At 38.9% G+C, this 12,811-nt stretch overlaps 1 protein-coding gene across 1 annotated transcript in view; it reads right to left on the bottom strand.

Moving 5' to 3' along the window:
- Window positions 1-1,787: 1,787 nt before the first annotated feature.
- keap1b (kelch-like ECH-associated protein 1b) overlaps window positions 1,788-12,811 on the bottom strand; it is a 13,698-nt gene continuing 2,674 nt past the window's right edge. The window contains exons 2-7 of the mRNA XM_014004927.1: window positions 10,838-12,035; window positions 8,918-9,163; window positions 7,830-8,506; window positions 6,406-6,611; window positions 5,366-5,542; window positions 1,788-4,149 (exon numbers count right to left, since the gene is read on the bottom strand). Of these exons, the coding sequence (XP_013860381.1) occupies window positions 3,896-4,149; window positions 5,366-5,542; window positions 6,406-6,611; window positions 7,830-8,506; window positions 8,918-9,163; window positions 10,838-11,143 (1,866 nt within the window). The 5' untranslated portion in view covers window positions 11,144-12,035 and the 3' untranslated portion in view covers window positions 1,788-3,895. The remainder of the gene's footprint in view (window positions 4,150-5,365; window positions 5,543-6,405; window positions 6,612-7,829; window positions 8,507-8,917; window positions 9,164-10,837; window positions 12,036-12,811) is intronic.

Below are 12,811 nucleotides of genomic sequence, written 5' to 3'. Positions count from 1 at the left end.
ACACACACACACACACACATATATATATATATTTGCAAAAATGTACAGAAAGAGAAAAATCAGGAATACTTGGCTACAGTGTGAATGCAGAATCAGTAAATATTAGCTACTTTTCTTCACATCTCTGAAAACTGTCTTTGTTCAGGGGTTTCCTGTCCTTTGTGTTTGGCAAGATTATATTGTAATACTCCAATAAATCCTCACAGCTTTTATATTGGATTAAATAATAACGGTCTGCATAAAACTGCAGGTTGAGCCAGGAAGTTGGATGTCAGCAGACATCCTGGGTGGTCGTCTAACTGCACTAACCAGTGCTCTGGTTCCCAAAGTTGTGAAGACAGAAATATTATTACCTTTAGAAATAATTGGAAGTATTAGCCACAACTGTTAAAGCAAGTTAATAACTGTAGTCCTAAATAGTTAAAATTTATTATTAAGAAGGCTCTTTGTCAAATGGGTTATTATMTGTACATTTAAATATCAGAATATATAATAATAATTTGAATTATGAAAATACCACTATAGAGTTTGTTTGCTTTAAGAGTAAACTCTTGATTTCTTTTTACCCTTGTGATAAACCCACTGATTTAAATATTAATGCACAGAAACTCAAGCATGTTTCTTCAGTGGCTTGTTGTTGCTGTAAAGTTCTTTAAGATGTAAATAATCTTGTTAACATACAGCATTGTTGCCCTTGGTGGACACTCAGGAAGCTAATTTTGCATAACAAAGATCCACAACCTCCTTTTGTTAACCTCACAGACTGTTTTTATATTGATTCAACTACTTTTAGGCTCCACCTAGTTTTTTTTCTATTGCACAGGAAGTCCAACAGTATGTGGTCAAGTCACACAAATGGCTTCCAATTCACATTTTATTAAACTGCTGAAATCAACACACAGCTTTTCAAAACTATTTTTTTTAAGTGGGGGACTAATCTATGGATTGTGACCTCATCCTCAGTAATGAGGGCGTTGCTTCAGTTGGTTGTGGTGAAGAAAATGTTGAGTTGAAGAGCTCTCAATTTGCTGGTCTGTCTACATTCCAGCAATCGCCTCTGGCCATGAGGTTTTGGATCATGACAGAAAGGACATTCCAGATACAAGTGGCCAAAATGAGCTTCCTTCAGGGTGACTGGACTCTTTGAGGAGCTCCGTCATCCGGGGTGAGCTCAGAGTAGAGCCGCTGCTCCTCTGCAACAAAAAAAAAAAGTCAGGTGAGGTGGTTCAGCCATCTGATTAGGATGCATCCTGGACGTCTGCCTTTGGAGGTTTTCTGGGTGCTTCTCATTGGGGTGGGGGAGAGAGACTCCGAGCCTGCTGGAGGAATTGTGTATCTTCTCTGGCCTGGGAACGCCTAGAGGTCTCCCAGGAGGAGCTGGAGAGAGGGGTTGCCTTTGTGACTTAAGAAAATTAGAAACAACTAAAGTAGCCACATTTAGTCAAGGTTGTTTTGTGTATGAGGTTGGTCAATATTGGCAAAAAAATGATCACAATTAATTGTGACATTTAGCTGATATGAATAGATGACAATTGCACTTGCAAATTTTTGACTCCCGTGTTCTAAAATTATACTGATAAATAACAAGTCAAACTAATTTCTTCATTTTAACAGGTTAAAATAGTAAGCTGAGAGTTAAAACAACTTTTAAACAATGTGGAGTGGCAGCAGATCTTTAGGAATAACACAGGTTCACAGAGCGCGTTGCATACACAAAAATATGTCATGTGGAGCTGATTGCAAAGTGTCAAATATTGAGTTTTTTCTGATGAATAAAAGCACACAACACAATTTGTCCAACTTTAGTGTATAAGGTACATAAAATATAAGATTTTCCTTATTCAGACCTTCACTGTCTTGTGTGATCTTATCAGTCTCATGTGTTGGGAGGATTTCAAAATAATATTTTACAGTCCTTCACTGGCACAAATCACATGTGAATGTAGGCAAAATACTGGCAAAATTAACAGTAAAAACAAACAAACAAGTACAGCAGAACAAGAAACATTTATAATTTTTGCTGGAAAAATGTACAAAGCAGACAAATGTTTTAATTCTCATTCCAACTACTGATTGGACAAAAAATATCCAAGTGTTTTTTAAACATTCTAAAATAATTATGAACAGAAATTCCCACACTTACTTACAAAGCATGCTAGTTATTCAAAAATACTACCTTAAATTTAGTACAAAGCTGATGTCAGTTTAAAGCAACAACAAAAATCACAAAGGTTCTGAACAAATAAATAAAAGTCAACTCTTGAATTCTGTACAGGATGTCTTAGATTATCAATGTACAAAACATCTCAAAATATCCGTAGCTTAAACTGCTGTTACAAACACACTTTTTAAGCGGGTTTCTGTCATTAGTGTACAACATTAACACTAACGAGCAGACATGGTCACCTTTGTTTTTGAGGTTTCCGGTTTATGAAAATCAAAAGAAATCCAGATGCATGTGGGACTTCCTGGATTCTGTCAGAGGTTAGAGTGAAAATTTATTGTATAAAAAACTCTCGGTGAGAAATCTAAACCAAGGTTGTATAAATGCAGAGCCATTTTATTTTTATGTATTTTTTTTAAGTTCCTGTTTTGCAAACATCCCAAGTTGGTGCTAAAGTGAGAGGTCGTATTGGTTGTGATACGGTTTCAGTAAAGTCCTGGTTGACTTCTGCCTACAACTGAATCTGAGACAATGGGCTTCACGCAAGAACCATTCATGGACACAAATTTGCTTTTGGTGACATTCATATCTAATATTTCTCAAAAAACACATTTCATCATATTTTTGTACCTGAAAATTTTGATATAACAAATAAATAAATCACAATCAGCCATTTTACCTTTTTTCTAGGGACTTTTGGTTGTGCTCTTCGAGTCATTTCTAGGCAGTTCTTTCAATGCCCGTTACTGCTGTTGGGTAGACTACCGACATGTTGGTGGTGTGAATGTGCTGCAAAAAGTTTTAAGTAAATAGTGTCAAAATATTATCCACAAGAATGCCAAGATGCTCGTTTTTGGAGCAAAGAACGGTGTAGCATTAAACTATATCCCTCTACTGTACATGTCGGTGGTCTTAATGTTATGGCTGATTGGTGTGGACTCAGTTGTAAGCTGAAGACACATAACACTGAACTACAGGAATAAAATATTTTGAAAGGTTTCCCATTTACCACTTCTGAAATGTTGTGTGGTTGTTTGCTGCCCACTGTAGGGAAAAATCACTGCTTCTAATTTACCTGTACTTCAACATGAAATAACTTCTATTTATAACAACACTACAGACTGTTTAAACTTCTGTTTTTGATGCACTTTTAAAAGTCAAACAGAAAKCTGAGTAAAGAAAATTTTTATATTTAGGCATTTTGAATGAAAAATCTAAAGATTCTTGCTTGAAGCCCACTGAGATGCAGCAGCGCCCTCTTGTGACAACTCTGTTAACTACAACCATCGATCCAGCACCAGAGCTCCTTCATACATACGATCACATCAGGCCTACAGAGAAAATGTTTTTGTCATCAGATTCTAGCACTTTACTGTCCCACTGGATTACACCCTGATTTTTTAAAGACAATAAAACAACTTTTTATTTTTAGTTTACAGCCCTTTTCTGGTGAGTGGTTAAAGCCAGTTAAAATGTCAACCGAGTCAAATTCATAAACAATCAAAAACATACATAAAACAAGATTAAATGAGATTTTTGATTCACTGGGTGCTGATAATTACAGTCATCTTACAGAGGAAAATCAGCAGTGCACTGAGAACAAAATACAACTGGTTTGTTTAATATTTCTAAATTTAATGAGGCAGGATGTGGTCATTCAGCTCATCTCTGCATTTGTCTCGATTAGAACAGAGTTAAACTTTCAGGGTGTGAAAACCTCCAGCGCTGAAGTCATGTGCCTTTGTCAAAGGGTACGCTGTTGCACGGACTGTTGCTAATACTCCAGCTGGCAGACAGACCGGCAGACGAAGACTCACTTTCCCCCGTCTGCTGACACTGCAACAGACCCTTTTGGCACGGCTCCATGGTGACGGCCACACCCACGCCGCTCCGCCCTGACGTCATGTGCGTCACCTCAGACCAGGTGTCCGTCTCTGGGTCGTAACACTCCACACTGTCCAGGAATGTGGTGCCATCATAACCTCCTGTTAAAACATGGCATCTGGAAATTATATCTAAAACACATATTTAGATGTTCGCACAAATTAATTCAAGAGAATACCATTCTCACATATAAGATCAGACACGCTCTCACAGGCGTGCATCGTTTGGTTTTAGTGAGATTAGAGGGTGAACGAGGCCGAATGAACTCGTTGAACTTGCTCTGCTGCTTTTAATAAAAGCCGACACTGCAAAAATATGCAGTCATTGTTTTGATACACCTTTTTTAAGCAACAGCTCCAAATGTTAACCTCTAACAAAGTGAACACAAACACATAAAAGGATTTTGGATAACCAAGATTAATGTAGTGTTGAAATTATGGCTTGATAACTATTGAATCAACTAGCCAATTAGGCCATTACGTTTTATTCAGCGATGATATTAAGTGACCAAAAACCACATCATAGACATTTATTACCTTCAAACCTGAGTAAACCAACTTGTGAAAAAGTGGGCAGATGTATTCAGTATTACAGAGTCTTAGCCTATGTTTGAGTGTAACATGGATCTCTATTTGTCATTCTGATGGAGCTTATTTTATATCCAAAATCAGGCATTTAGGCTAGAGGAGGTTGGAGATGTTTATACTTAGCGCTTACGTTGTTGTAGTTTTCTCCAAATGGACATGTAGCAGTACATTTTATAACTTATGAAATGTAAATAAGAAAGCAAAAGTTTGATGGACAAACAAATTATTTGAATAGTGCACGGCTCGCGCAGCCTCTGCGGAGCAGCAGAGACCGCATTTATTTTATGAAGCTAGAGGAAGACACAAAGAATAAATTGAACCGACCTGGATACAGCAGCAGTAGCAATTTTACAGCTTCAGTAGCTGCTGTTGTGTGTTGTTTTCAATCTCTGGTCTCACTTTATTCTTAACTTTTTTTTACCCCCCTCAGTCCATTTTGTAAGCTTCTTAAGTGGCAGAGGGGCCAACTGCATTTATTTTATGAAGCCAGAGGAAGACATAAAGAATAAATAAACCGATGTTACAGTAGCTGGTATGTGTTGCTTTGGTCGTAACTTTTTTCACCTGCGTAAATTCTGTAAGCTTGCATAAGGTTCGTAAGCACGTGCATTATATTTAAAGTTTCTACAGAATTACTGCCCAAAACCTACAGATTTTAAGTTGGATACTTTCAGTTTCCCACCCCAGAGCCCCCGTGTCTCAGTGAGGTAACCTGTATTAAATCACCTACCCATTACATAGATGCGTCCATGTAAGGCAGTAACTCCCAGAGCACTGCGCCTGTGCTTCATGGAGGCAGCAAAGTTCCACGCATCTGTTTCCACATCGTAGTGCTCCACAGTGTTCAGCTGGTTGGTGCCGTCGTATCCTCCCATGACAAAGATCTGATTGCCCAGTGCGCACACACCTAAAAGGAGACAAAGGCTGGTTCATTCAAACATGTCATTACTTTATCAAGCTGACAGGATGATCCTACAGGAAGAAGTATTTTGTTTTTTGAGGAGCCGCTACCTGATTAAGACAGGTTCAAGAGGCTCATACATACAAGCAGGCAGCAAATAAACATCAGAATAATTTATTTCAATAAATTACAGCTTAATTCATATAACTTGAAATGACACAAACACCTCTTCAATACAACAGCAATTACTGGTAATGAACAGAGGAGCACAAACAAGTTACTTTATTTCTATTTACTTAAAATCCAAAGAAAACCTTAAATATACAAAAGTAAAACGTTAGCAAAACATACAATGTCAACGTATTTAGTAATTTCGCAACTTTAAACGTCATCTTATCTGACAAATTTCCTGTCCTTTTTTGAACTTCTTAAAAAATAAAGCTAGAATAGCTGCTGTGTTAAAGCTGACATTCATGTCAACAGAAGTTCAGTGAAATGCTGTCAGTCAAAGATAATAAAAATAATATTAATGGTGATAAAACTACATGCCATCTAAGCTACACAATAATTCAAAGCAAACAGACTTCTTTCTTTCTGGTTGGTGTAAGTTTCCTTTGGTCACTTTCACTTCTGTTTGACATTTTCACAATATCACCCGAAACAACAGATTTCTGTCAGAAACTTCAACACTGCAGCTGTAGGACACTTTTAGAGTACCGGTACTTCAAATACCACTTTATGTGCACGAGCATTACTACAAGACCTGGTGAACTAAGTGCACCCGTCTACTGAMAACCAGATGACAAACTGGAACAACYACCTCTGTGAGTCACAGAGTTTATCATGACAAAGCAGTTTTACTTCCTTACCTGCTCCAGATCGCACTGTGTTCATGGGGGCCATGGTCCTCCACTCGTCCCTCTCAGGGTTGTAGCATTCGCAGGAGCTGAGCCGGTTGGCGCCGTCAAACCCACCAACAGCATAAAGCAGCCGGTTGATCACCGTAACACCCACACCTATACGGCGCGTTAACATGGGAGCTACCAGATGCCACTGATCTCTTTCTGGATCATACCTGAACCAACACACAGAGGAAAAAAAATCTCAGAACTTGTTTTACTTCAGCAGACAGAGGTTGACGCATGGCAAGCTTTCAGACAGTTTCATAAATAAACTTCCTCTATTTGGTTGAGCTTGTTCACATATGGTACATTACCAGTTCATTCAAAAAAAAAAAAAATTACGTATTTTTTAGTCTTACATTTCTAAAGATACAGTTTTGTAAAAATGGCTAGCTAACACATAAACACATAATCAGACCTACATATAAAGAACAGCTGTGCTTTCCTAGAAAGAACATGAATCATATTTATAGTGTTCATTTTTCTTTCATTCCCCTTCAGCCAAACAGAAAGGTTACTCAGTCCCACAGCAAAGACAAAAGCTACTGGTTTTCTGTCTTGTGATAACATTTAGAGGAAGGAACCACCAGGTTAAACAGGTGACTGGTGTAACTGTGTACTGCAGATTAATCTCACAGTAACAGACTGTTGTTCTGCTGCAGGAAGCTGCATGTTCGCCTTCAATATCATTAAGCGAGAACTCAAACAGGTCGGGTTTGTTCCCCTTTTCAAAGAAACTGAGGTCAATCTGAACAATGATTACCATTTCTTAGAATAAAGCCAGAGGCTTTAATGAAGACGTTATATAACTTGAGATGATACTGCAGGGCTACATCTGGCTTTGTGTCAAAGAGCTTTATTACTTACTGTGGGACATTTTTGCAGAGTTAACAACTCAATTTATATTACTGCTACACTATGGTTAAACAAATATTGTTTTATATTAAAAAATACAAGCTGGCAGGCAAAGAAGCAATAATTTTAAGGGTTAAGCAATGTCAACTGACAGGACGTACACCGCTTTCGATTTGGTGTTAGTGCAGATCCTTTAAGCAACAAGATGACAAATTTTAACTCAATAAAGTTTGTGGTATTACTATATTTGCTTGTGATTTAAAAAATACATATATTTTTTAAATTTCCTCAAGCAAACTGAAAATAAAGTGTAAAGAGCGAAACATTACCATATAATAAGGAAGTTGCTGGAATCCTATTTTTATACAGTGACTTTATCCAAAAAGACTAAAACTTAACTTTGCATTACAAATATCCTCATGTGTACAGAGACAAAACACACAAACATCAACATAGTGACAGTAAAATCTATCATCTATGGTCATCGTCACTACAGAGATTTATTTAGGATGTTATAATATTCTCGGTTCACTTACTTTTCCACACTGTTGTGATGAATGCACCCGTGAGAACCGCCCACTGCGTATATCATGCCGTCGATGACGCCGACCCCGATTCGGTTCCTGGGGACGCTCATGGGCGCACACGGACGCCAGCAGTTGTTCATGGGATTGTAGCAGTCCAAAGCATTGGAGTCCATGTTACCATCAGGTGCGTTGTTCCTACCCCCCACAGCATAGAACAGCCCACTGATCACACAGGCTGCCAGGCCACTGCGGGGCACCTGCAGGTCAGCCAGCCTCAGCCAGGCTCCAGTGCAGGGGTTGTAAGCCTCCAGGTCACTGAGAGACTGGCGGAAATAACCCCCTGCTGTGTAGATGAGCTGCGGCACCTTGGGCGTTCTGCAAGGGATCGCTTTGGTCGGTTTGTGAAGCGTGAGGTCCTGGAAGATTTGGGCCAAGTAGTCTTTACACTCAGGGTCCCAGTCCAGAGACTGGAGCTGGGTCTGGAGGAAGTTGGGGGTGAGGGAATGGCAGCGGACAGCCTGGAGCAAGGCTTGAACGTATGGTCGCCGGTTCTCTTGGTCATAGCGCACCCAGGCCACGCAGGCCTGGAAGACTTCGGACTCGCACCGCACGTTGAGCTCGTCACGGCTGATGAGGTTGACCAGCTGGCATTGAGACAAGTTGAAGAACTCCTCCTGGGTTGCTACCTGAAATCAGAAACAGAACATAAGCAAAACTAACAGTATTCATCTGCTGATAATAAAAAAATAAGACAGTGAATTCTTGTTTTTTTTAGTGAATAGTCACCTTTTGATCCCAGGTAAAAGAAAAACTGAATTATTAGTGTTTATGAGTTTAGCTTACTATAATAAAAAAAATCTAACTCCTTACATTTTGGTAAATATCAGCTGAGGCTTGTTAAAACTAAACTCTGTTTAGTTGCTGCTCATTTGTCTATGATATATTCATTTATAAAAATTTAAAAAAAGCTCAGCACCAAAGTAAAACATTTCCTCTAAAACGTGGAGCACAGTTCCTGATATTTATTTAAAACATGAAACAAAAAGCCATATTGAATGAAAGATGCTGGACTTAAAAACAAATGTCTTTAACCGTACTTGGCTGAAGTTCATATAGATGTATTCTCTGGCCTTCTGGTGCAGCTCCGTGCAGCCGATCTGTTCGGCGAAGCTGTCGATGCCGATGGCGTTGCTGGGGTCGAGCTGCTGCACAAGGAAATCGCAGCAGGCTTTGACCACGCTGTCGATCTGGTACATGACAGCCCCGTTCATCACATGGATAACGCACTTCTCTCCCACAGAGATGCTGGCAGTGTAGGCGAACTCTATCAGTCTGTCCATGACCTGAATACGTAGGGGGACAGAATCAAGAACAATCAATAAATACAGTTCTAAGCTTGGTTTGTGGAGCTTTTATGGCTGACAAAGCAGAACTGACATGAACTCTCAGAAGTCACGTGAGCCCAGTAAACATTTGTTATGGAGGAATTTTAGCCCACTCTTCTTTACATTGTTGCTTCAGTTCACTGAAGTTTGTAAGTATTTAATTCTGCACAACTGTCTCAATCTGACCACAGCATTTCCCCCAATCTGACTGAAGTCTGTATTTTGACTGGTCATTGCAAGAATTTGATTCGTTTCCATTACACCCATTCTGTTGCAGATTTGCTTTTGAGTTTGAGATGACTGTCCTGTTTTATGTCCCACTTTCTACCCAAGCTTCAGTTGTCAGATATCCTCACATTTGAATTTAAAATACTGTGGAAGAAGAGGAATTTACAGCAGACTCAACGACTCGTGTCCGAGTTTCTTGGCTAAAAAATAAGTCCAAATCATCACCCCTCCACCACCGTGCTTACAGAGGTTTATAGTAACTAAGTACATTCACTTCGTTACAGTACTTAAGTAGTTTTTTTGTGGATTTRTAATTTTACCAGTTATTTTTTAAACAGCTACTTTTACTTTTATTTCCTTACATTTTAAAGCTAAAATTGATACTTTTACTTCTTTAAGATTTAACACTATTCGTTACAAAATTAAATATGTTGGAACTCATCATGAAAGATAATGTTTATGCCCTCTAAAAATGAAGTGTTGAATTTATCCAACAAAGTTATGTCAGCTGGCTCCATTAAGCCTAGGTGAGTAAACTGAGCAAAGAATATACATAACTTGCTCAATTTACTTAACCTGGCTTAGTGGAGCCAGTTTGGTTCTGTAAATTCATCAGTTTATTTCTTAGAGAGCGTGTAAAAGTACTTGTACTTTCCCAGTTTTTCTGAACAGTTTTATGAATTTTACTTGAGTAGTTTTCTCATCAGTGAAATTTATTTTTACCCGTCATTTTCTGTTCATGTAATTTTACTCTTACTTAGTTATTTTTTTCAAGTACTTTAAAGACCTCTGCGTGCTTAATAATGAGTATTATGCGTTTGCACCAGTGTGGTATGTTTGGCTTTATGTGCAAACAGTTCTACTTTGGATTCATCTGATATTACTCTGATCTTAACACTTGGGAAGAATGACAGCTGTTTTAAATTATTTTAAATTGTGAATAAAAGTCTCTGCAGAATGATGGACTTCAGACCATTAGGAAATGACCTTTAACTTTCGGACTAATAGGCAGCAACAACTGCTTATTTAATGTTACTGCTGATGTCTTCTCATCCTGACAGTGTGCTGATAGAAAGCTCCAGAGACACTGTCAAAACTTCTGCTTTTATAAAGGTGCTCACATTAATGATCAGCATGACCAACACTCATCTTTCTGTAAAACCATCTGAGATAACATTAAAAACCTCTAAATCACACCAAACAACTGCAATAATTTAAGTGTTTTTCTAATAACATTTGCCATCAAATTAATTTGTTATGAGTGTAAACATGAGTAGTGGTTCATCCAGAAATGGCCTCAAAAGTATCAAAATATTTTCAGCTACTTAAAAAAATAACGTTCCATCCATAAACGCTTTAGATTCTACCCTTAATTCATGGATCACAAAGCAACACGCAACTCACCCTGGGATGAATTCCTTCAATGGGAACCACCTCCATGCCACACTCCTTCAGGCCGTTGGTGAACATGGCCCTGAAGACGGGGGACGAGGAAGCCAAAACCACCTTGTGAGCCACGAAGTCCACAGCCTCCAGGTCTTTGTAGCGCACACGCAGCGTGACGTCGCACAGCTGCCGCTCCAGCCGCAGCTCGTTCATGATGGCGAAGGCGGCCGACGTGTGGCTCTCCAGTGTGTAGCTGAAGACGCGGTGACCATTGCGCGTGGAGGGAGTCACCAACGCTTTGTATTCTGTCAGACACTCTGTCATTTCCTACAAACCCTTTCTCCTCCTCCTCTTCAAACTCTTTCTCCTGAACTGTGCACAGCGCTATGGAGCATCCCTACACCACATGCAGACATGTGTAAAAAATAAAAAACAACGTTTCTACACAAGTGACAGCTCCAGTTTCCTCGGAATAWTGCCTATCGTCTGAACARAAGGTTTTTTTCCCAAAATAAAAGCTTCTTTGCCCTGTTCAGTATCTGAGTTCAGCCTTCTTGGCATCACAGGAGGGTTGGAGTTGAACTTGCAGTTGTGGCTTGGTGTGTTTTTACACACAGTTCCAACATGATGAAAATATCTGAAGGTTTCCCCTAGTCACGTCCTACTGTTAACTTTGCAAAAAAAATAAAAGTTAATGTTGAACTATGACTCGGGTTCCCAATACGTTCGGCTGTTTGCTTTGGCAACAGAACTGTTTTTCTTTCCACTCCTCAGTGCTGTGGATAGAAACTTGGTGATCATTCCTTATGGTTGCAATAAGGTGACAGTGTCTATATTTCACCTGCTAAACTGTAGCTTTGCTTTAAAAAGTTTATTCGGACTGCTCAAATGGCTACCACAAAACAGTTTCTCAGACACCAATGGAACGGATTTGGCTCAAATGAAGACAAACTTTATAACTCTTAGCTTTAAAAGAAGAGTTAAATAAAACCTGGTCTGATCAACACTTTTGCCTGGGTCCGAAGACTCGGACGCTGAAGATGCAGCAGTCAGAAGCTTGTTGACTCTGAACGGCACTAACAGACAAGTGCCAAATGTGTCACAAGTGTCATGTGGACCCTCTTGGAATGAAGACAGGGGGTGGGGCAAGATGATGGATGACCTTCTCCAGAGAGACCTTCTTCCAAGTTGCCTCGAATTTGCACCATGCAGACCACTGAGAAGAATAAAAAAAAGAGACAAAGTTAGTGTATAAATTACAAACGTTTATACATTTTGCATTTAATTTGTTCTGTTTAACACAAAGCAGGTCAAACAGATGTGACTCACAGCAAATAGCTCAGCATATCTTTATAGTTTACACATTATCAGTAAGAAGAGTAACATCTTGAACTCAATGACCCATTATCACCATAAAAAAAACATACATTCGTTGGTAAGATGTGTCCATTCAAAGTCCTTTGCACTGATTTTAACCCTAAACAAAACATAATTAACAGCGAGGGAGTAATGCTTGATTAAAAACAGGCCTAAATCAAATTACATTAGATTGGAGTTCAGCTGTTCAGTGTGACAGAGCATTTTATACTCCGTCCTGTGACTGATCGAACGGTTTATGCAGCAATTACGTCATTATGACGTAAAAAAAACTAAGACTTATAATCCCCACAACAACATTTAACCTGAAAAGGAGGACACTTTATATCCAATCATGGTTGTCTTTTTATTTTCTGCGTGGAATCCATTGCAAACTATTCCTTTAATGTCATTTCTAAACAACAATTGTGAAAGATTAATATGAAGCATATTTAATGAAGAAGTGGGTGAGACGGTGCACTTGCAGACAATTCCTTTAATAGCTCTTTCTCATGTGTGAAGTTTCTGCTAGATAATTTGACTTAAAATTAAACATTTATTCCAAAAAGTAACTACTCCACAAATGACACATATAAACAATGAAAATAACTGCAACTGAAAATGTGTCTTTGTCTG

This window comes from Austrofundulus limnaeus, unplaced genomic scaffold (assembly GCF_001266775.1).
Source record: "Austrofundulus limnaeus strain Quisiro unplaced genomic scaffold, Austrofundulus_limnaeus-1.0 Scaffold27, whole genome shotgun sequence".
NCBI lineage: Eukaryota > Metazoa > Chordata > Actinopteri > Cyprinodontiformes > Rivulidae > Austrofundulus > Austrofundulus limnaeus.
The sequence above is the reverse complement of the archived record's forward strand: the minus strand, read 5'-3'. Positions and strand labels throughout refer to the sequence as shown.